General features: G+C 38.2%; 1 protein-coding gene across 1 annotated transcript; it reads left to right on the top strand.

Annotated features, from left to right (window-relative positions):
• Positions 1-8,237: 8,237 nt before the first annotated feature.
• LOC132645563 (ATP-dependent helicase BRM) lies at positions 8,238-21,153 on the top strand. Its single transcript, XM_060362599.1, has 14 exons — positions 8,238-8,861; positions 11,514-12,854; positions 12,963-14,288; positions 14,603-14,715; positions 15,054-15,141; positions 15,263-15,349; positions 15,585-15,677; positions 15,750-15,833; positions 15,922-16,125; positions 16,741-16,983; positions 17,062-18,618; positions 18,713-19,252; positions 19,778-20,029; positions 20,330-21,153. Exons 1-14 carry the CDS (start codon positions 8,739-8,741, stop codon positions 20,957-20,959), a joined length of 6,681 nt encoding a protein of 2,226 aa, XP_060218582.1. The 5' UTR covers positions 8,238-8,738; the 3' UTR covers positions 20,960-21,153.
• Positions 21,154-23,142: the final 1,989 nt, after the last annotated feature.

Raw genomic sequence — 23,142 nt, 5'->3', positions numbered from 1 at the left:
AATGTCTAAATTGAAACCATTGGGATTAGTATTAAATGTTGAATATCAAATTTTGAGTACTTTAAAATTGATTTGGACTAATTTTGAAGCAAAAACATGTTGATAAATATTTCATACAATAACTTATGGCGATCTCAAGAATTCGTGGCAATTGTGATTTGAGGTCAAATTATGACAATCCCCAGGATTTTGTGGTCAAATTATGGCAATCCTTCATGATCTTGACCAAATTATGATGATCTGTAAAGATTTGTGACAAGATAAATTTCGTCCATCAATTTGAAATACGAGAAGATTGGTAGTCAAATCCTATAAGATTGCTATAATTTGGCCACAAATCCTAGTTTTTCTCATCAATTTGAAATCCTGACGATTTGTCGGGATTTTTTTGCCTAGTTGTAAGGATATGACGCTTGTATCTAACTCAACTCCAAAAGCTAACTTATGAGTGAGGATTGCTCAAGTTCATATAAGTAGACCACCAGTTTATTCTCCAACCAATGTAGAACTTTAACACATTTTGACATGCTAATTGTAAATCTATTTTTGTAACATTATTTTAAACAAGATCAAAATTTAAATAGTAAGACTGAAAAACTATATTTATGTAAATCACCCATTTTTCATCTGCTCATTACTATCATGGGCCTCCATTGGATTGGGCTGAGATGGATCGCCCTCAAAACTGAAAAAGTTTCATAGAATGTTCTCTTTCGGAACTGATGTTCAATTTTGGTGAAGATAGCAAGTTTGATAATTTGGCATGTGAACAATTTAAAGATAGAAAAGACAATATTATTATATTTAACATTATGATTCTCAGCATATTTTTTTATTCTTCTGAGTGTGTAGCACCGATATTACTTTTGCGAAAATTTCTTTAACAAGGACAAAGTTAAATAATGTAACACCTCGTGCATTCGGGCTAAGATTTGACTCGTAAGACGGGGGTATAATAAACTCAATTTGAGTAGTGTATAAATGGTGTTTGAAACCCAATCAAGACATGAGAAGAGTCCTTGAGCAAAGTCAAGTCGGAAGCTACCATACGGAGCGTGTTTTCAAGTGAGTTTGCACCATATCTCAATTAAAATAAGTATACGGAAAAATCTGTAAGGAATTTGGGAAGATTTCCTTCTTGAAAGTTGTAGATCTTTGAAATATCTTTCCAACGGTATATTATGGAGGTCAAACTGACATCTTTACAAAAAGTTATGCCCGTTTTACTAAAACAGTGTTCTGTCGTTTTACGGTGGAATCTACGGGCCGTAAAAATTACACGGGCCGTAGATTTGGGCCGTAAAACTGGTCCAGAAAGCCCAAATCACTGTAATTGATTTACGGTGGGATCTAAGGTTCGTAAAACTTTTACGGGACGTAAAATAGGGCGTAAAATGGGTCCGACAGCAATTTTAAAACTTCGTTTTAAGGCTTTTTCACTTCATTCTTCACACCCCAAGCCCTAGAACGACCTTCTATTCTCTCCCATCATCAAGAACACCAAGGTAAGCCTATTCTAATCATTCCAAGTCAATTCTAATACATATCCTTGTAATCTAAACAAGAAATCATCATTCCTAAACTAGAGTTTTCAAGAAAACCCATCTCAAGGTTCAAGAACTCAAGATTTTGGAAATCTTCTTCAAAGTTAAAGCATTTAATTCAAGTTTGGAGCATTACCAGGTATGTAGAGTTACTATCTACGTGTGGGAACATCATTGTTCTTCCCTACGCCTCATAATCCATAAATTATTATTCTTTACGAAAACTAGGGTTTCTATACCATGCTCATGATAACCCTAGGTCTATGTCCATGATTATATTATGTATGAATTGTTATAATTCCATCATTGAGTTCTTAATATTTCTTTATGATTATTAAGAATCTGTCCGTAATCCATGAAAAACCCATATATCCCATTCCATGGGTTCATGCATGCTAGTTTATGATATATTATGCTATTTTCAAGAAAATACTATACATGTTTTACAAGTTCATTCAAGCAAAGCTATAATTCACGATATCCATGTACAAGCAAGTTATATTCATGAAAACCATGGGCAGCAAGTGCCATTTATTTTACATATCCATGTTTTTGGGAGTTGCTTTAATTACCGAGGAGAGCTTCAGATAGCCTGAAACTACGTAGCCACCGTAGGATGAGGATCGCTCTACCCATGTCCCGGACGATCTCTCATAATGGCTGGATCCTTTCATAATATTATTAAACCTCATGTCCCTGGCAATGTATGAGTGTTCTGCTGGAAGGACGTGTTGGGAATAAAATAGACCCGCAAAAATAATATTCACGGTATTAGTGATAAACGCGGAACACTTAGTTATGGTTAAATCAGCAAGAATAAAATGCAGCAATAATGACACCAAGATTTTACGTGGAAACCCTTCTGAATAAGGGAAAAACCACGGCCAAGAGGAGCAACTGATATCACTATAGAGGAATTTTACACTGTGTAGTAACGAGTACAAATACTCCTAAGACCACTACACCCTCAAAAGAAAAACACTCTTTTGATTTTCCCACCTCACTACAATATCACTCACACTCTATTTTTCTTCACAGACTATTTTCTTACAGTCTATGGAACACCTCACTTTGCTCTCACTCAGATGTATTGTCTGAGATTTTGGTGTGTATAGCAAATGATCTTGGTGTATTACAAATGAACCATAAGCTGCCTATTTATAGGAATGAATTTCCTATGATGAGGTAAGCGCTTACATCACGACTATGATGAGGTAAGCGCTTACATCACGAAAATGTGAACAAAAGAATTGACTTGTTGGCCAATTCCACAATTGCTACAAATGTGATTTTGTCAAAGGAAGAAAAATCTTCCTTCCTTAAAATATGGGATAGGGGACTGGACCCCACAAATCTCCCCCTCCAGTCCCATTCACCTGAAGGAGGGTACACTGGCTTCTAATTTGAGTGCATGCCGACAAGTTCTTTGCACAATTCGAACTTGTCTCTCGGTACCGCCTTGGTCAGCATATCTGCAGGATTTTCACTCGTGTGAATCTTCTTGACCTGGAACAATTCACTCTCCACTTGTTCACGAATCCAATGATACCTGACAGTGTGACACACTTCTGCAACTTCGACTGCCATGGTATAGCTCCCCCTGAAAAAAATAAACAGATATCCAGTAGGGGATTTTCTGTTATCAAGATCACCTGCCATATCAGAATCTGTATAGCCTTTCCAAATTGGATTTGATCCTCCAAAACACAAGCATTCATCTGAGCTTCCTCTTAGATACCTGAGTATCCACTTCACAGCTTCCCAATGCTCTTTCCCTGGATTTTCGAGAAATCTGCTAACAATACCAACTGCATGAGCAATATATGGTCGAGTGCATACCATTGCATACATCTTGTTGTTACCAGTTTTCCGAGCATACAAACTTTCAAGATGCTCCCATAGGGTCCGAGCATGTGTCTCTCCAGAAATATGGTTCAACACATTATCGTCAACCCACTGTCTAATAAAGCCGCAAACCTGCCGATGCAACAAATTCCACTCTTCATCTGATTTATTATCAGGCTTTTTATTTCCAAAGACATGTTGATGAAAATTCTTGACATAGAGCAAATCTTCCATTTTGCCCTTCCAAATGACATAATTTACGCCACTCAAGGTAACCATTCTACTAGTGTTGGCTTCCATCGTTTATCACAAATACAAATACTATTTTATTCGAAGACCAAAGTAATTCTTTTCTGATGTGGAAGTTCAGACTGTGCTGCAACCACAGAGCATACTCAGACAGAACCTTGGCTCTGATACCACTTGTTGGGAATAAAATAGACCCGCAAAAATAATATTCACGGTATTAGTGATAAACGCGGAACACTAAGTTATGGTTAAATCAGCAAGAATAAAATGCAGCAATAATGACACCAAGATTTTACGTGGAAACCCTTCTGAATAAGGGAAAAACCACGGCCAAGAGGAGCAGCTGATATCACTATAGAGGAATTTTACACTGTGTAGTAACGAGTACAAATACTCCTAAGACCACTACACCCTCAAAAGAAAAACACTCTTTTGATTTTCCCACCTCACTACAATATCACTCACACTCTATTTTTCTTCACAGACTATTTTCTTACAGTCTATGGAACACCTCACTTTGCTCTCACTCAGATGTATTGTCTGAGATTTTGGTGTGTATAGCAAATGATCTTGGTATATTACAAATGAACCATAAGCTGCCTATTTATAGGAATGAATTTCCTATGATGAGGTAAGCGCTTACGTCACGACTATGATGAGGTAAGCGCTTACGTCACGACTATGATGAGGTAAGCGCTTACATCACGAAAATGTGAACAAAAGAATTGACTTGTTGGCCAATTCCACAATTGCTACAAATGTGATTTTGTCAAAGGAAGAAAAATCTTCCTTCCTTAAAATATGGGATAGGGGACTGGACCCCACAGGACGCAAGTACCAGACCATGTTATCGGTTATATTTACTGCTCTCCCTACTCACATACTTTATGCATGATATATATATGTATATGTACTCATGTTCATGATCATGTTTTCAGTTTCAGTTCTTATTATGTTATTCCATGTCCCATGTTATTTCTTCAGTTGCTTTACATACCAGTACATTCAATGTGCTGATGTCCCCTTTTATTTGCCTAGGGGCCTGCATTTCACGATGCAGGTACTGATCTACAGGACGACACATCTGCTCAGTAGGACAACATTCGTATCAGCTTATTACTGAGCCCCATCTCATTCGGGGTTTAGTCAACTCTTTATTTAATGATTAACTATGCATCTAAGGTATGCTGGGGGCCTTGTCCCAGCGAGTATGTTTTCCATGTTCATACTTATGTTAGAGGTTTTATAGACTAGACAAGTCAGTTATGTCACGTCACACTTTCGGAGCCGTATAGCCATTTTGGCTCATTCATGTTATTTCCGCACTCATGTTTAAACAAGTATTTTGATTAAGTATTATGACTTATTGCATTTTGTAAAGGCTCATCATGCATTCACATTATATTCCGCTCATGTTATGCCTCATGATGATTCAGCAAGCCATGTGGTTCGCTCGGTCACATGCAGTAAGGCACCGAATGCCGTGTTTCGCCCAGACCATGGTTCGGGGCGTGACAAATAATGACGCAATCTGGGACAAGTATATGAATATGCAAATAAAATACAATCACCAACTAGAGTACTCTAGAATCTTTCGCTTCTCCGTTTCGAATAATAGTGTGCGTTAGAGGAGATACCCGCTCGTCGGGCCCGAGTTGCTTCCTTCCAAAAGAACTGTTCACTAACTAGTTGGACTGGTTGGGTCCTATTAGGAGACATACTAAAAATCATGCCCTTCAAATCAAACATAATGCGTGTCTTTCAAAGAAGAAAACGACTCATTGGGAAGAAAGAAACATGCGGAGATGCGATTCGTCGGCCTGGGACAACCAAAGTCATACAACCTACCAAAGTTCCCCAAGGCTTTTGAGGATTATACCTCTTCATTAGAGGACCAAAAAAGCTATCACCCTTCAAAATTAAAATCAACCCACAATTAATGTCAAAATCCTTATTAGAAAGCTAATTATTTGTCTAACAACTCCATGGTCTTATTTTATTTACTAGAAATAATTGAGTATTTCAATTTCTCACGTACTTCAATTAAAATGCTATCGTAATATTTGAAACGTTTGTCCCACGCCTACATTCCCATCTTGCAAATACTGTCTGCAATTTTTTATTTTTTTTGGTTTCTTTTCGTTTTTTCTTTTAATTTTTCCAAAACAAGTACAATACAGGCTCTTTTCAAAAAAATAAAATAAAAAAATCTACAGGAATGACTGCCCACATTTGATAATTAAAAATTAATAATAATTACGTGGTTCAAAATGTAAAATAAGTTTTTACTCCTTACTACCCCACTATATTTACTTTTTCTTCCTTCACGTAATTAATGGAAAGTTGCAGAAAGCAAATTAGGCAGCATTCAAATTCATGCACTGAAGTTACTTTTCTGGATAGTCCTATCCACTGAGACATTATTGTTTAACTATAAAGGAGTATTATGTCCAATAGAGTAATTTAGGTGTGAGTTATGTATTTGGGTTTTTAGCGTTTTGCCTCTCACTTTTCCTTTTTTAGTATCTCCTTATTATTTTTTTTTTTTTTTTTTTTTTTGTAATTTATGGCTGCAAAAAGAAATATTTCTCAATTGATGTGACTTTCATTTGCATTTGTTTTACGTTCTGAAATATTGACATCATTCTATTTTTTTCCGAGATTGATTTTGGAGTTAAGTTTATGAGTTCCTATAAATGACCTCAAATTATTAATATACAATAATATCTGAATGCACAATTAAATATTTAATTAATTTTTAATGTATACAGGATTGAGAAATATTAAGTTCACATGAACGGTGTTACCATAGGTTTTAGTTGTACTCCAGGTCCGCCATTGCACTTATTAGACTATTTCATACAAGTATCTTAACATATTAAAATTATTTAACTCTTAAACTTGTAAATTTCTGATGTAATGTTTTCCAAACAAACGGACTTATTTAATAATTATTAAATAAGTCAAGATTAATATTTCTAAAATCCGTAGTATTTAAAAATGAGACCGGAGAATGCATTTTTTGGCAAATAATATTAAATGCAAAGCCAAATAGGATAATCCGTCACGTTATTACATCTCTATTCCTTAATTACGTAATCAGATTCCCCAAGATTACAAAATCTGGGCATTCTTGCAAATATCACCTTTTGTGAGGTCAATTATTTCCACTCGCCTAACCTCTGATTCCTTTAACCAAACCCTTAACCCAAGATAAACTCAGGTTGTTGAGCAAAAGACAAGAAGTGTATAACACATACAACAAAATATCTCAATTAGCTTTTGCACATAGCACTAATTGAAAATACTTGTAATACTTAACATAGCTTGACTTCTAGCATTCACTGTAGAAAAATAATTACGTCAATTATAAGGCATTTACGTATTAATGATAGTTACATAATTAATTCATATGTGAGCTAATTATATGTAAATCTTGATAATAAATATTAAATAGGAACCTAATTTTTGGGACAGGTTAAAACACACAAATACCATTTACCGTGCACTGTTAGAATCATTTGCGTGCGATTAATTTCATGAGATGCTTGCTATTTTTCATTAATACGTGTATGAGATAATTCCTTCTTATAAAATTTGAACAAATTAGAAACTTTTAATTATTTCATGCTATAATTTACAAATCTTGCAAAATACACAAAATTAAAGTTCCTTTGATTCCAAATCTCAATTTTGCGAAAACTTCAGCAAAGTGTGAAGAGGTCACCCTTTCTTTTGTCATTTTTATTTGGGAGGAGGAGTTTAAAAAGAAGAAGAAGAAGAAGAAGGAACAATTAGAAAAAAGGCAAAAGGACAAGCCCCACGTAGAAATGACTGGGGTTAAGTCTTGGACTAAGTGGACACTTGTATTGATTCCTGATGGAATATATGTTAATGGTAGTTAGTGTAGGAGTATATGTTAATGGCAGTCAGTGTAAAAGGTTTTTACACAATTCAATCGTTTATGAGCTAATTATATGTAAATTTCTATAATAGAGATCAAATAAGAACATAATTATTGTGGCCAATTAAAACACAACAATACTGTTTATCGTGGGTAGTTCAGATCACCTGCGTGCACATTGATTATTTCCGAAGGTGCTTATTATTTTCCATTAATATATGTATCAGATAATTTTGTCCAATAAATCTATAATTTTTTAAATTCTTTCGAACTATAATTTACAAATCTAGCAAATACACAAACTTAGGACCCGTTGGCCATAAGATTTTTTTTTTCCGAAATCATCATTTGATCATGAAAATTCCAATATTTGGTCATGACGTTGTATTTGGAATTTGAAAAAGCAGAATAACTTATTTTTCATAGCTAAAATAAGTATATTTCAACAAAAAAATATAATTTCAAAATCCTCAAACTTTCAAAGCTTAAGTAACTCCAAAATTTAAAAAAAAAAGTGGTTTGTATGGCCAAACGCCTACTTACAGTGTTTTTTTCTAATAAATGTCAATTTGGCAAAAAGCTGAAACAGCTGTGAAACCAATATTTGTCTATTTATATTTGGGATTTGGGAGGAGGGAGTAAAAAAAAACAAAAAAGGAAAATTAAACAAAAGGCAATATAAGAGGTGTGTTAGGGCTAAAGAGTGAAAATGCAAATTGCGTGATAATTCACACACACACCCAAACACAGCATATATCTAAGAGAGAGAGAGAGAGATTCCGGCAACTTTGCCGGCAACTTTCCCGATCTTAATCATTGGCCCACCCTGATTCGCGCCATAAATCCACTCACCCATTACTTGTTGCAAATTTCTCGCTTCCTTTTTTATTTTTAAAATCAAGAAAATAGAAAAAAAAAAAAAGGAGCCAAATTTATCGATATATAAAGTACAGTTGTGTGGGACAGATAGGTGGTGAGGTAAGGGGGGTGGGTGGGTTGATTTGAACCTTGGGGATCTTGGGTTTTAGGAAACTACAAGGGTTTCCACTCAAATTAATGTTTCTTTCTTTACTCATTTTCTTGATGATGGGCTTCTGACAGAAAAATTAAGTTTTTGTTTTCCCCTTGGTAAGCAAGAAAATTTCAGGTGGGTTTTAGGAGAAAATAGAATTTAGTGAATTTAGTGAATCTGCTGCATGCAATCAGGTCAGCAAGGTGGTGTGGCCGGCGGCGGAGGACATGGGCGGAGTACGGCGGCCTCAGCCTCAGCTTCTCCTTCTTCATCTTCTTCTATGGGCTTGGATCACCAACAACGCCAGGTTAGGGTTTACTAAATTTAACAAATTTTACTTTTTTTGGGGGGGAAGGTTGTTTTTTCAAGTGGGATTGTTTTTTGTTAATATATTTTGGAAGTGGGTTTTGGAAATGACATCAAGTTTTTTTTTTTTTGGGAAGGGGGTGTTTCAAGTGGCATTTTGTTTTTTTTGAAGCGGGTTTGATCTTTGTTAATCTATTTGGGAAGTGGGTTTTGGAAATGACATCAAGTTTTATTTTTTTGAAGTGGGGTTTGTTGAATTATGTGAGTGGTGATGTGGTTCAACACTTGGTTTGAATTGACATGAATTTTGCTTGCTATGTGAAAGACATTCTTTTTCTTGTTCAATTACCATTTTAGGTGGTAGGGTGTGTTTCAAGTGGCATTTTATGTTTTTGAAGTGGAATTGATCTTTGTTAATCTATTTTGGAAGTGGGTTTTGGAAGTGACATTAATTTTTTTGTAAGTGGCATCAAGTTTTCTTTTTGGAAGTGGGTTTTGTTGAATTATGTTTTAAGTGAACATGAATTTGCTTGTTATGTGAAAGACTTTCTTTTTCTTGTTCAAATGGTATTGAGGTGCTAGCTTCAGAGCTACTTAAGCTTTGAAAGTTTGAGGATTTTGAAAACTATATATATATATACATGGAAGAGCAATTTTTTGTGCTGAAAAATGTATTAGCACATGTTGATGTTTATAGTTATCCATTTTCACTTTCAGGGAATCAGCTCTGTGTATCTTAGTCTGCCCTTTAATGGGAAACTATTAACCTTCAAATGCAAGTAGAAGTGTTTAGTTCCACCAAGTGAATGTTGTCTAGCATGTTACGATTCCTACGTTTCTTTTCTTGATAAATAAAAGATAGTTCCCACCTTTTCTTCCTTATTTTAAGTGCTTGCCTTTGCCAGGTCTTTAATATGTTAGCCTTGATTTCAAAAGTTTTTTTTTTTTTCCAACAGTGTTGGACATGCATGTGATTCTTAACTGCATGATGTTCTCAACTCCTACCAGATTAACTGTCATTGCTCAGATTATGGAATGCAATCTTCTATTGCGTCCATACATATGACACATTTTGTCCACATATGTTACCTTAATGATGACTCTAAAGAGTTGTAATTGTCCTCATGTCTGAAATTGTATCTGATTTCTGAGTTGATTATCCTTAACAGGAAACAAATTTCTATAAAATTGAACTGAAGAAGATGAATTACAGGACAGGACGAAATTAGATGTTGCTTAACCAAACAAATGATGACTCTAAGGAGTTGTAATTGTCCTGATGTCTGAAATTTCTGAGTTGATTATCCTTAACAGGAAACAAATTTACCTTAAAGTGAACTGAAGAAGACGAATTACAGGACAGGACGAAATGAGAGGTTGCTTAACCAAACAAAGATGACTCTAAGGAGCTGTAATTGTCCTCATGTCTGAAATTTCTGAGTTGATTATCCTTAACAGGAAACAAATTTACCTTAAAGTGAACTGAAGAAGACGAATTACAGGACAGGACGAAATTAGGAGTTGCTTAGCCTAACAAATGATGACTCTAAGGAGTTGTAATTGTCCTCATGTCTAAATTTTAGTTGATTTCTGAGTTGATTATCCTTAATTGGTAGCAAATGCATTAGAAGACGAATTACAGCACAGGACGAAATTGGATGTTGCTTAGCCAAACAAATGATGGCTCTAAGAAGTTGTAATTGTCCTCATGTCTAAAATTTAGTTAATTATCCTTAACAGGAAACAAATTTATTAAAAGGTGAACTGAAGAAGACGAATTACAGCACAGGACGAAATTAGATGTTGCTTAACCAGACAAATGATGACTCTAAGGAGTCGTAATTGTGCTCATGTCTAAAATTTTAGTTGATTATCCTTAGCAAGAAACAAATTTATTAAAAAGTGAACTGAAGCAGACGAATTACACAACACAACAGGACGAAATAAGTTGCTAACTAAGAGGGTGTTTGGATTGGCTTTTTAAAAGTAGCTTATAAGCTAAAAGCCATAAGTTGGGAATACCCAACTTTTGGCTTTTGGCTTATTTTTGTACTTTTCTTGCCTAAAAGTAAGTGCTTTTAAGCAGTTTTTATCTTTGCCAAACACCACAAGCACTAGAAAAGAGCTTAAAAGCCAATAAGCACTTAAAATAAGCCAATCCAAACGCCCTCTAAAAGATTTTTGTCCATTATGTGCATAGGATGCTGCAAATGCCCTAGAAATTCTTCGTGCGTTTGACTGGAAGTATTTAAACTTCAGCATTGATCAACTTTGTCAGTTATAACAGTTTCTCTCGAGTTTCTTGTATGCTTTCTAGCTATAATATTTTCTATGTACTTTTGTTGCTTTGTTTGCTTCCTACTTCTGATATCTGGAGAGATGGTTGTTCCTTTATTTTTTTCAGAAATAATAATTTACCTGGTTTGTTTTCAAATAAATTGTCAAGACCTGCTATCTTGAATCAGCATGCTATTTTCAAACAGATGTGGGTTTAATCTTAGTGGCTTATTATGTTACCTTACTCAAAAAAATCTTAATGGCTTGTTGTCTTCAATAAGAATAAGATCACAAGAATCTAGGTCCTATTTGAATCACTCAACCTTCTTTTATAAATAAGTCTGACTGTATCACTTATTGGATATTTATTTTGCAGTCATTACAACAACAGTTCCTTAGAAGGCCTGAAGGAAATGAAGCTATTCTGGCCTTCCAGTCTGGCAATGCCCATGGAATTTTAGGTGGGGGTAATTTTGTTGGACCTTCTGGATCCATGCAGCTGCCTCAGCAACCGAGGAGGTATATTGATTTGGGCCAACAACATGGCTCTCCCACCATTCGAGAGGATGGCCAGAACAGGAGCCAGGGCTTTGAGCAACAGATGTTGAATCCTGTCCAACAGGCATACCTGCAGTACGCTTACCAGGCAGCGCAACAACAGAAGTCTGCTCTTGGGATGCAACATCAGCAGCAAATGAAAATGGGAATGTTTGGCCCTTCTGCGAAGGACCAAGATCCTAGAATTGCTAATATGAAAATGCAGGAACTTGTTGCAATGCAGGCATCGAACCAGGCTCAAGCATCATCATCAAAGATATCCTCAGAGCAACATTTCTCTCGTGGTGAGAAACAATCGGACCAGGGCCAGCAGTTGATGACCGATCAGAGACCAGATCCAAAGCCTCCTTCCCAGCCAACATTGCATGGCCAAACGGTAGCGACGAAGCCCATGCAGGCGCCATCATCTCAGCAAAGCATGGGGAACATGGCGAGTAACTCTCTTGCTATGGCTGCACAGCTGCAAGCAATGCAGGCTCTGGCACTTGAACGTAATGTTGATCTGTCACTACCTGCAAATGCTAACATTATGGCACAACTAATTCCGCTCATGCAGTCCAGAATGATGGCCCAGCAGAAAGCGTCTGATAGCAATGTGCCCGTGCAATCTTCATCAGGTCATATGCCAAAGCAGCAAGTTTCATCACCTCAATTTGCTAATGACGGTTCGCCCCGTGCTCATTCTTCAAGTGATTTGTCGGGGTCAAGTTCTGCTAAAACTAGGCAGGCTGTTATAACTGGTCCTCTCAGTGCGTCTCATAGCGCAGCTTCAATCAATAACCCAAATAATATTCCTCAGCAGCAGTTTTCTGTTCATGGCAGAGAGAACAATTTGCCTCATAGACAACAAATTATGACTAGCAGTGGATTACCTCCGATGCATTACCCACAGTCATCTGTAAACCTGAACCAGGGTGTGGATAACACCTTGCCGCCTAAGCCGGCCTCAACTGCCCAAGAAACCTTGCAGACACACTATGCCAGGCAGTTGAGTCGACCTTCACCACATTCTGCAACTTCTTCTCCAGATGGGAACTTGGGGAATTCCCTTATGTCTCAAGGTGGAAACGGCCGTCAGCTGCAACAAAAGCATCTGGGGTTCAGTAAGCAGCAACTGCATGTTCTTAAAGCCCAAATACTTGCTTTTAGACGTCTAAAGGTTTGTTCGTAATGTACCCCTCAGATTTACATACTATGCTTTCCTTTGTTCAAAATACTTAAATCTATTATTATCAATATATCTTGATCTTCTTTGTCTTGATTGTAGAAAGGAGATGGGACATTACCACGTGAATTACTCCAAGCTATTATTCCGCCACCTTTGGACGTGCAGATGCAGCAAACATTTCCTCCTAGTGTTACAGTAAATCAGGAGAAATCATCAGGAAAAGGTTCAGAAGATAACATAAGACGCCCGGAACCAAGTGAGAAGAGTCCTCAGCTTGTAGTACCATCTGATGGACTGAATGGTTCAAAGGAGGAGGTCATGGGAGAAGAGGGTACAGCTGCCTCAACCGCACCTGTGCCAGGTAGCACAACTGAGACAAAGGCGACTGCATCAGTGGTTCTTCCTGGAAAAGAGGAGCAGCCAATCATGGGACATGCTAGTAAATCTGACCAGGATGCGGACCGTGCTATTGAGAGTACTCCTACCAGAGGTGATATTGCACCAGATAGGGGTAAAGCTGTTGCATCACAAGTTACTGGTTCTGAAACAACTCAGGCAAAAAAACCTGTGCAGTCTAGTGCTCCTCAACCAAAAGATACAGGTCCAGCTCGGAAGTATCATGGACCATTATTCGATTTTCCTTTCTTCACTCGTAAGCATGATGCTTTTGGACCATCCATGATGATGAACAACAATAATAATTTAACATTGGGTTATGAAATCAAGGATCTTCTAATGGAGGAAGGCTCAGAAATTCACAAGAGAAAAAGGGAGGAAGGTATAAAGAAGATCGGTGATATACTGGCTATTAATTTAGAGAGGAAAAGGATTAGACCAGATCTTGTTCTAAGATTGCAAATTGAAGAAAAGAAACTCCGACTTGCTGATATACAGGCACGCGTGAGGGATGAGATTGACCAACAGCAGCAGGAAATAATGGCAATGCCTGATAGGCATTACCGAAAATTTGTAAGGCTATGTGAGCGTCAGCGTCAGGACCTTGCTAGGCAACTGCAGGCCTCCCAGAGAGCTATCAGAGAAAAACAATTAAAATCTATTTTTCAATGGCGTAAGAAGCTTCTTGAGGCTCATTGGGCAATACGTGATGCTCGAACAGCACGCAACAGGGGAGTAGCTAAGTACCATGAGAGAATGTTGAGGGAGTTCTCAAAGAAAAAGGATGATAATCGGAATGAAAGAATGGAGGCGTTGAAGAATAATGATGTTGAGAGATACAGGGAGATGTTACTAGAGCAGCAGACCAACGTTCCTGGTGATGCTGCAGAGAGATATAATGTTCTCTCGTCATTTTTGAGTCAGACAGAAGATTATCTTAATAAATTGGGAGGTAAAATTACAGCGGCGAAAAATCAACAGGAGGTTGAGGAGGCTGCAAATGTTGCTGCAGCTGCTGCACGTGCACAGGTACTTCTCTTGCCCCTGCTTTGTGCAATCGCCTATCTTAAGTTGCTGTGCATGAGTTTTGAACAGCTATATTTAGGGAAAAGGTCGTTGGTGCAATTTTACGGGTAATCATAGGGCAATGCAGAAGCGACTGCATGTCTTTTCCACTTGTGGCATATATATATATGAGAGACAAAAATCCTTGTCTTTCAAATACACACTCTTAATTTGAACAAATGGACCTCCTGTTGTACCGGATTTGTTTGATAGATGTTCCTTCTCTAGTTGGTGAATGTATTTTATTTGCATATTCATATACTTGTCCGTGACAACAGGGCCTCTCTGAAGAAGAAGTAAGATCTGTAGCAGCCTGTGCTCGGGAGGAAGTCATGATAAGGAATCGTTTCTCTGAAATGAATGCACCCAGAGATAGTTCATCAGTTAACAAGTACTCATTTCTTTCCTTATACACGTTTAATTTGGATCTCTCTTTAAGATTTTGGCATTTGGGGACATATCTGGATGTGACCAGTTCCGCTCCGCAGTCAATGATTTGTTGCATGAGTTCAGTTTGATCTTGGATAGTAGTTGGGGAGTCCTAACTTATGTGGAAGAAAATTAGTTTTGTGGTCATCGTTCATATTTTCATTGACATTGTGGTTGTTTACATCTAGGACAGTTATCACCCATCTTAACTGACTACACTTGTCTTTAGCATTCTATGCAGTGTCATTGTTTAGGTGCCATTTGGTTATCTCAACTCTGTACTCTTTGTACTATCTCCAGGTATTACCATCTTGCCCATGCTGTTAATGAAAGGGTTTTAAGGCAGCCTTCCATGTTAAGAGCTGGAACTTTGCGAGACTATCAGCTTGTAAGTTGCTAACTTCAATACATGCATAAATGATTGACTTCGATCTCTCTCATTTTCTCATTTTCAGTATCTCATTTTGTGCTTTTATGTGAGATAAAAAATTTGTATTCAAATGTTACAGGTTGGGTTGCAGTGGATGCTTTCTTTGTATAATAATAAGCTAAATGGTATATTGGCTGATGAGATGGGTCTGGGGAAGACTGTGCAGGTGAATATCTTTACCCGTTCATCCAATTTAGTGTCCTGCTTTACTCTGTGAATTGGATCGTTATAACTATAAGCGGGTCAAAAGCGTGAAAGATGTTGAACATTATTGAACAGGATGCTAAATTTGAAACAGAGGGAATACATATTATTACGCCAACTTCAGGGTACTACATTTTTTACCAGATGATTTGTAACTTGTGCTTTAGTGATATGCTTCTTTTTCTGTGTCTCAACAGGTTATGGCATTAATTGCTCACTTGATGGAATTCAAACAAAACTATGGACCACATCTTATAATTGTGCCAAATGCAGTTCTAGTTAATTGGAAGGTTCGTAATCAATTGCCGTTGTTAGTGTGTCTTTCTGGTTTCGCTTTGTACTTACTCATTCTATATTTCCAGAGTGAGTTTCTCAATTGGCTTCCATCTGCGTCCTGCATTTTCTATGTTGGTTCGAAGGATCAAAGGTCGAAGTTATTTTCACAGGTAAGATACGTTCATGCTGATGAAATTTAACTGGCTCAAGTGGTTGAACTTGGTATTGAAGGTTCCATATGCTTTCCACATCTTGTAGGAAGTTTGTGCGATGAAATTTAATGTTCTTGTCACTACATACGAGTTCATCATGTATGATCGTGCTAAACTTTCAAAAGTTGATTGGAAGTATATAATAATTGATGAAGCACAACGTATGAAGGACAGGGAATCAGTTCTTGCTCGTGATCTTGACAGATATCGATGCCAAAGGCGCTTGCTTCTCACAGGGACACCATTGCAGGTGCATTGCGTCTATCATTGCTGATGTTCAGATCTATGTTCTTCTGCTTATATTTTGGGTCTGCATTATTGCCATAAGTTTATTGCCTATGCCCTACCTTTAGATGCTACAAACAAACTATTCAAGCCAGAGAGCAATTGCTCTATTGTCTTAAAACTTGCACATATTGAATGTTATATCTTTTGAATTCAGTTGCCTGCCGATCCATTGGACTTTAATTCGTTGTAACCGGATCTCCAGTCTTGATAGCTTTCTGAACCTCTTTGGAAGGAAAATTGTGGTCCAGCAATATGTTATTTGCATACAATCACAATTCAACAGTGGGACTTTAGTACAGCTAAAGGAAAGACCCCTGCATGAGTGTTTAAGTGCCCTGTTTTAGTAGTGCTTACGCAGAGTTACATAGACATAAGAAGTGGATCTTCGCAGTTTTTGTCTTTGGCTGGAGTTTTTTTTTGCCATATGCTCTTAAACATGGTTCACTGGTTGCAAGTGGGTGCCTTTTTTTTTTTTTTTGGAACTTGTAAAGTGTGGGTGCTTATTTTCCTTTGAACTCTTTCTTACATATCCTATGAAGTTAACATAAGTGAATTTGTTTCAATGTGTTTGATGCAGAATGATCTCAAGGAATTATGGTCACTTCTAAATCTACTACTTCCAGAAGTATTTGATAATCGCAGAGCATTTCATGATTGGTTCTCTAAGCCCTTTCAGAAAGAAGTTCCAACACACAATGCTGAAGATGACTGGCTTGAGACTGAGAAGAAGGTCATTGTTATCCATCGACTTCACCAAATTCTTGAGCCTTTCATGCTCAGGCGTCGTGTTGAAGATGTTGAAGGTTCACTTCCACCCAAGGTAAACTTTCATGGTTGTCTTTAGTTGCCAAACTGTGATGTAGGACCTCCTCTCTAATGACTACTTCAACTGCTGCAGGTCTCCGTTGTCTTAAGATGCCGAATGTCAGGTTTTCAGAGCGCTGTTTATGATTGGATCAAGTCTACTGGTACACTTAGAGTTGACCCTGAAGATGAGAGCCGAAGAGCTGAAAAAAATCCAAATTACACGCCGAAAACATATAAAGTTTTAAATAATAGATGTATGGAGCTTCGAAAAGCTTGCAACCATCCTTTGCTTAACTATCCATATCTCAATGTTACAAAGGACTTCATTGTTAAATCATGTGGGAAATTGTGGGTTCTTGATCGGATATTAATTAAACTTCAAAGAACAGGGCACAGGGTGCTGCTTTTTAGTACCATGACAAAGCTGCTTGATATCTTGGAGGAGTATTTGCAGTGGCGACGACTCGTCTATAGAAGAATTGACGGGACGACGAGCTTAGAGGACCGTGAATCAGCTATTGTGGATTTTAATAGTCCAGGTACTGATTGCTTTATCTTCTTGTTAAGCATTCGTGCTGCTGGGCGTGGATTAAATCTGCAGACTGCTGACACTGTCATCATCTATGATCCTGATCCAAACCCCAAAAATGAGGAACAGGCAGTTGCTAGAGCCCATCGTATAGGGCAGAAAAGAGAAGTGAAAGTCATATACATGGAGGCAGTTGTAGACAAAATTGCATGTCATCAGAAAGAGGATGAATACCGTGGTGGAGGCGTAGTTGATTCTGATGATGACCTCGCAGGAAAGGACCGCTATGTGGGATCTATTGAGAGTCTCATTCGGAATAATATTCAACAGTATAAGATTGACATGGCTGATGAAGTTATAAATGCTGGGCGTTTTGACCAAAGGACTACACATGAAGAGCGGCGTTTAACTTTGGAGACTTTATTACATGACGAGGAGAGGTATCAGGAGACACTTCATGATGTTCCCTCTCTTCAGGAGGTAAATCGCATGATTGCTAGGAGTGAAGAGGAGGTAGAACAATTTGATCAAATGGATGAAGAGTTTGATTGGGAAGAGGAGATGACAAGATATGATCAGGTTCCGAAGTGGCTTCGTGCTACCAGTAAGGAAGTCAATACGGCCATTGCCACTTTAGCAAAAAAGCCCTCAAAGAATGTCTTATTTAGTAGTGGTGGCGTGGACTCCAGCGGATTAGCTCCTGAACCTGAGAAGAAAAGAGGGCGGCCCAAAAAAAATGTTCCTATCTACACAGAATTGGATGACGACATTGGAGAGTTCTCTGAAGCAAGTTCTGTGGAGAGGAACGGGTATTCAGCCCATGAAGAAGGTGATATTGGGGAATTTGAAGATGATGATATTAGTGGTGCGGTTGGTGTTACACCAGTGAACAAAGACCAGTCAGAAGAAGATGGTCCAAGTTTTGCTGATAGATTTGAATACCACCAAGGTCCACAAGGTGCTATAAAGACTCGTGTACCTGAACAAGTGGGTTCATCAGGATCATCATCAGACAACCAAAGGCCGACACAAGTAGTATCATCGTCTGTGTCATCTCACAAGAAGTTTGGATCTCTGTCAGCATTAGATGCCAGGCCCAGTTCTCGGGCCAAAAGGATGGTGGGAAAATTCGTTCCCTTTTTTCTTCTTTAAAGGTGTACATCCATTACTGATAACACTTAATGAATTCCATATTTCCATCTTTAAATTTCAGGCAGATGAATTAGAGGAAGGAGAAATTGCAGTATCTGGAGATTCACATGTGGATCTCCAGCAGTCTGGTAGTTGGATCCAAGATCGTGATGAAGGTGAAGAAGAACAGGTGTTGCAGCCCAAAATAAAAAGGAAGCGGAGTTTGAGGGTTCGACCAAGGCATGCTGCAGAAAGGCCAGAAGAGATGTTCATTGAGAAGCCAGCTGTGCAGCGTGGAGATTCATCTCAGATGCCATTTCAAGGGGATCATAGACATGATCTTCAAATGAGAAATGACCGTGGACACAAAGCGCATGCAGAGCCTAGTGCTCCAAAGAATAGTCAAAGTGATGCATCCTTTAAGAGTAAGCGAAGCATACCTTCGAGGAAATCATCTTCTAATTCGGTGAAGATGCATGGTTCAGGAAAACCTGGAAAAGTTAGTCGCTTGTCCCCCGATGATGCTTTTGAACCCACAAGGGAAAGTTGGGATAATAAGCTCATGAATGCCAGCGGGACATATAGTGGAGGGACTAAGATGTCTGAGGTCATTCAAAGAAAGGTAAAAAGTAAACACGTAGAAAGTAGTAATTCCACTGTTACTTAAGTTTAAACTGCTTTTTATCGAATTAATTTCTGGATATTGCATCTCTACTGGAGTTTGGAAAATCGGTTTTGTGTAGAAGATTCATATAGCAGACTGCGATTAGATTGGGATACAGGTCTAGTTGATTGATTGATCTAAAGATTGTCTTGTATTATATACCTTTCTACTTAAAAGCTTATACCTGCAATCTATGATCAGTTTTCCTATTATCTGAATATTTCACAAGGCTATAGCTTTGGCTATTGCTTGATTAGGCTAGGACTATAAATTTTTCCCTCAGAAATTATGGTTGGATACCTTAACATACTTGAACACAATGCTGGTTTAGAGTAGTGTTAATACAACTATGATCATTTTGTATCTGCTTGCATAAAAAAGATACAATACTCATGGCTGTGTGTGTCAATCTTTCCCTCTCTTGTACTGTGGATATATCCCTGATCTTGTGCATGCTTTTTCCTTCTGTTTGGCTATTTGCAGTGCAAGACTGTCATTATCAAGCTCCAAAAGAAAATAGAGAAGGGAGGTCATCAAATAATTCCATTGCTACATGGTCTGTGGAAAAGAATTGACAGTTCTGGTTGCATGGGTGGGTCAGAGGATAGTCCGTTTGGCTTACACACAATTGATCTGCATGTTGATGAGTCTGAGTACAGTGGAGTGCTCGAATTTGTCTCTGATGTGCAGCTCATGTTAAAACGGGCGGTGCAGTACTTTGGTTTCTCACATGAGGTATGCAATGACACTTAAGATCTGGACTGATTCATTTTATTGTTACATCCTCATCATTGGCCGACACTACCTTGGCAGAAAAAACATACAACTGCCAGTCTAAGAAAATTTACTTCTACACCTGTTTTCCTAATGTTTACGTAATTCAGTGAATAAGAATTATGTATAAACAAATTGGAGTCAACCAGTGACGACCAGCATTGATTGGTCTATGGGATAATCACATCATGCTCATACCCAGCTTCCCCCATGTTCTTTTACAGTAATTTATGAAATTTTGCTACTCTATTATGATCACAGGTGAGATCTGAAGCAAGGAAAGTACATGATCTTTTCTTTGACATCTTGAAGATAGAATTTCCAGAGACTGATTTTCGAGAAGCAAGGAATTCCATCTCCTTTGCCGGACCCACAGCATCTACTACACCTGGTGCATCTTCAAGGCAGATGCCTGTAGGTCAAAGCAAGAGACACAAACTGATAAATGAAATGGAACCTGACTCTAGCCCGCTGCAGAAGCCAAAGACACGTGGAGCACTCCACGCCGGTGAAGAAACCAAGGCTGCTAAGAGTAGTCATATGGCTCAAAGAGAAAAAAGATTTGGTGGTAGCAGCAGCCGGGAGCATGATGATTCGCGCCCATTCACTCATCCAGGGGAGCTTGTTATTTGCAAAAAGAAAAGAAAAGATAGAGAGAAGTTGGGTTTGAAGCCTGGGGGGAGTAGTTCTGGTGGTCCTGTCTCGCCATCTGGTGTGAGCCGCAGTATCAGAAGTCCAGGCTCGATCCCAACTCCGAAGGAGGGGAGGTTAAACCAGCAGACTCCCCAACAGTTGAATGGCAGTGGTGGTAGCAGCGGCTCAGTTGGGTGGGCAAACCCTGTGAAGAGATTGAGATCAGATTCTGCAAGAAGGCGGCAAAGTCATTTATGATTATCGTTTGTTAAAAAAGGTGTACAATGTAATGCAAGTAATAGCTGACTGATGATACTGTATTGAGGTGCTGTGAATAACCGGCCCTTCGGATTTTTCATACCTCCTGACCCAGTGTACTTCCCCATTCCCCATCCCTAGCCTCACTTGTATGATAAAACATATGCTTTTGAAGATAGGCTTCTTAATGTCTACCATTGGCGCCTGTCTCAATTATTGTCCTTATCTTCCTCTCCTTTTTTTTCTTTTTCTATTTTTCAGGAATAGTTTTGAGTTGTAGAGTATGAAAAGCTCTGAGTTGTGGGAATGACATGACCTAGGACGTGGGAAAATCTTGTGAAGTGTTTGCTGTTTCATTTACAAAGCTGAATTATCAAGTAGGCTGTAAGAACTAAGAAGGTAAGGCCAAATATTACTCAAAAACTCTCAGAAAGAATAGAGCATAGTGCCTTGTTCAGTGGCAACATTTACTTATTGGTTAATTTATGATTTTTCCTGTAATATTGGTCATAAATTCTTGAAGACAACGAAAAAAAATAAAATCAGATTCGCATATGAAGTATTGGCTTGTACGTCCGTTATGACTTATGATCTCAAATATTTGGCAAAATCTTCCATTTCAAGGTTTTAGGTAACAAAGACACAATTCAATCTAGCAAGACAATGCCATCTATCACTTGTGTTTTAATTTTAATCTTTTGTGTAATAAAAGTATATTATTACTGAATCGTGTGTTAATCTTACCATCCATCCTCTTTACAACTTCTTCAATTAATTCTCGTATATGTTAAAATGATAAACAGAACTTTTAAGAAGAAACAAAAACGAAAAGAGAAAAATAAGAAGGATTTCACTAAAAAACAAATTAATAAAGGCAGGTCTCGGCATGTCACCTTTTTTCTTGTTCTTTTTTTCTCTCTGTTTTCTATTTTTCCCTCTCTAAATTATCTTTGTTTATTTACCCACGAAATTTAAAAAGAACCAAGAGTTTTCCTGCTTCTCTCTTCTGTGTCCCGATGAGGTATTTCTTCCTTTTTTTTCCCACTCAAATATCCCCAGAAATAGTGCGAGAAAGGTATGGCAAAGAAGATGGCACCTATTGGAGCTCAATTGTCGCTGGAGGCATTACCTGAAGCCATGGTACTTGAAGTTCTGTTACAGTTGCCATTGAAGTTTCTCTTCTGATGCAAGTGTGTCTCCCAGACCTGGTGCTCAACCATCTGTGGCCCTGAATTCATGAAACTGCATCATGATCGCAACTTGGGCATTGAAATCCCACTGAGTATTTTGCATCTTTGAGGTGGTGTTTGTTGCAAGCAAGACTCTGTCTTGAGGATAGGACTGAAGGCAAAGGTCAACCTCCTTTCATTGAGCGGATTGGTTATGAACGTGGAGACGATAAACCAATTATCTTCACACAAGTTATTAATGGCCTATTTTGCTATTGGCTCCAATCTCGTGGCCTTTCTCTGTGCAACTTGTACACTGGTGAAACAACTCAGCCCCCACTCCCTCGGATTTGCTTCGGTACCCCACTCGCTCGTTTCCATTTTGGATATGATCCCTTCAGTGGCTCGTACAAGCTGCTCATACTTAATTACATTGGTACCGAGCTACATCATCTTGTTGCAAAGATTCTCACCATAGGAGTGGACATGACTAATAACTCGTGGGAAGCAGTGGTCAGGGATGTTGGAGTTCAGACAGATGATCCACTAAGTATTTGTATTGATGGAATCCTGTATTGGCTTGTCTATATAGAGGAGAAAGTTTTTATAACTGCATTGTATCTAAATGAGTATAGGTTTTGTTGGATCATCCTACCAGATACATGTACATGTCTATCAACTTTTCAACCAATCAAATTGATAAAGTTCCAAGGGAAGTTTGGCCTTGGGATGTTTGGAATATTCTTCAGCCACTACTGAGCCATGGAAACAAAGAAAGTTGGAACTATGGGAACTTGAAGACGGACAATTCAATAGGTGGATTGAACATTCCATCACCTTACCAGACGAACTGGTTAGATGTAATAGAGAGAGCTGGTGCAGTTTTGGCAACCTTTCAACAGGTGAGATACTGCTGGCTAATCCTAAAGCTAATGATGATGATTCTAATTTCACCTCTATTTTTTCTTATGATCACTCCACTGGAAAGTTTCAGAGGTTTGTTATCGGCAAGTT

The sequence above is a fragment of the Lycium barbarum genome, chromosome 6 (assembly GCF_019175385.1).
Source record: "Lycium barbarum isolate Lr01 chromosome 6, ASM1917538v2, whole genome shotgun sequence".
Classification (NCBI taxonomy): Eukaryota; Viridiplantae; Streptophyta; class Magnoliopsida; order Solanales; family Solanaceae; genus Lycium; species Lycium barbarum.
The sequence above is the reverse complement of the archived record's forward strand: the minus strand, read 5'-3'. Positions and strand labels throughout refer to the sequence as shown.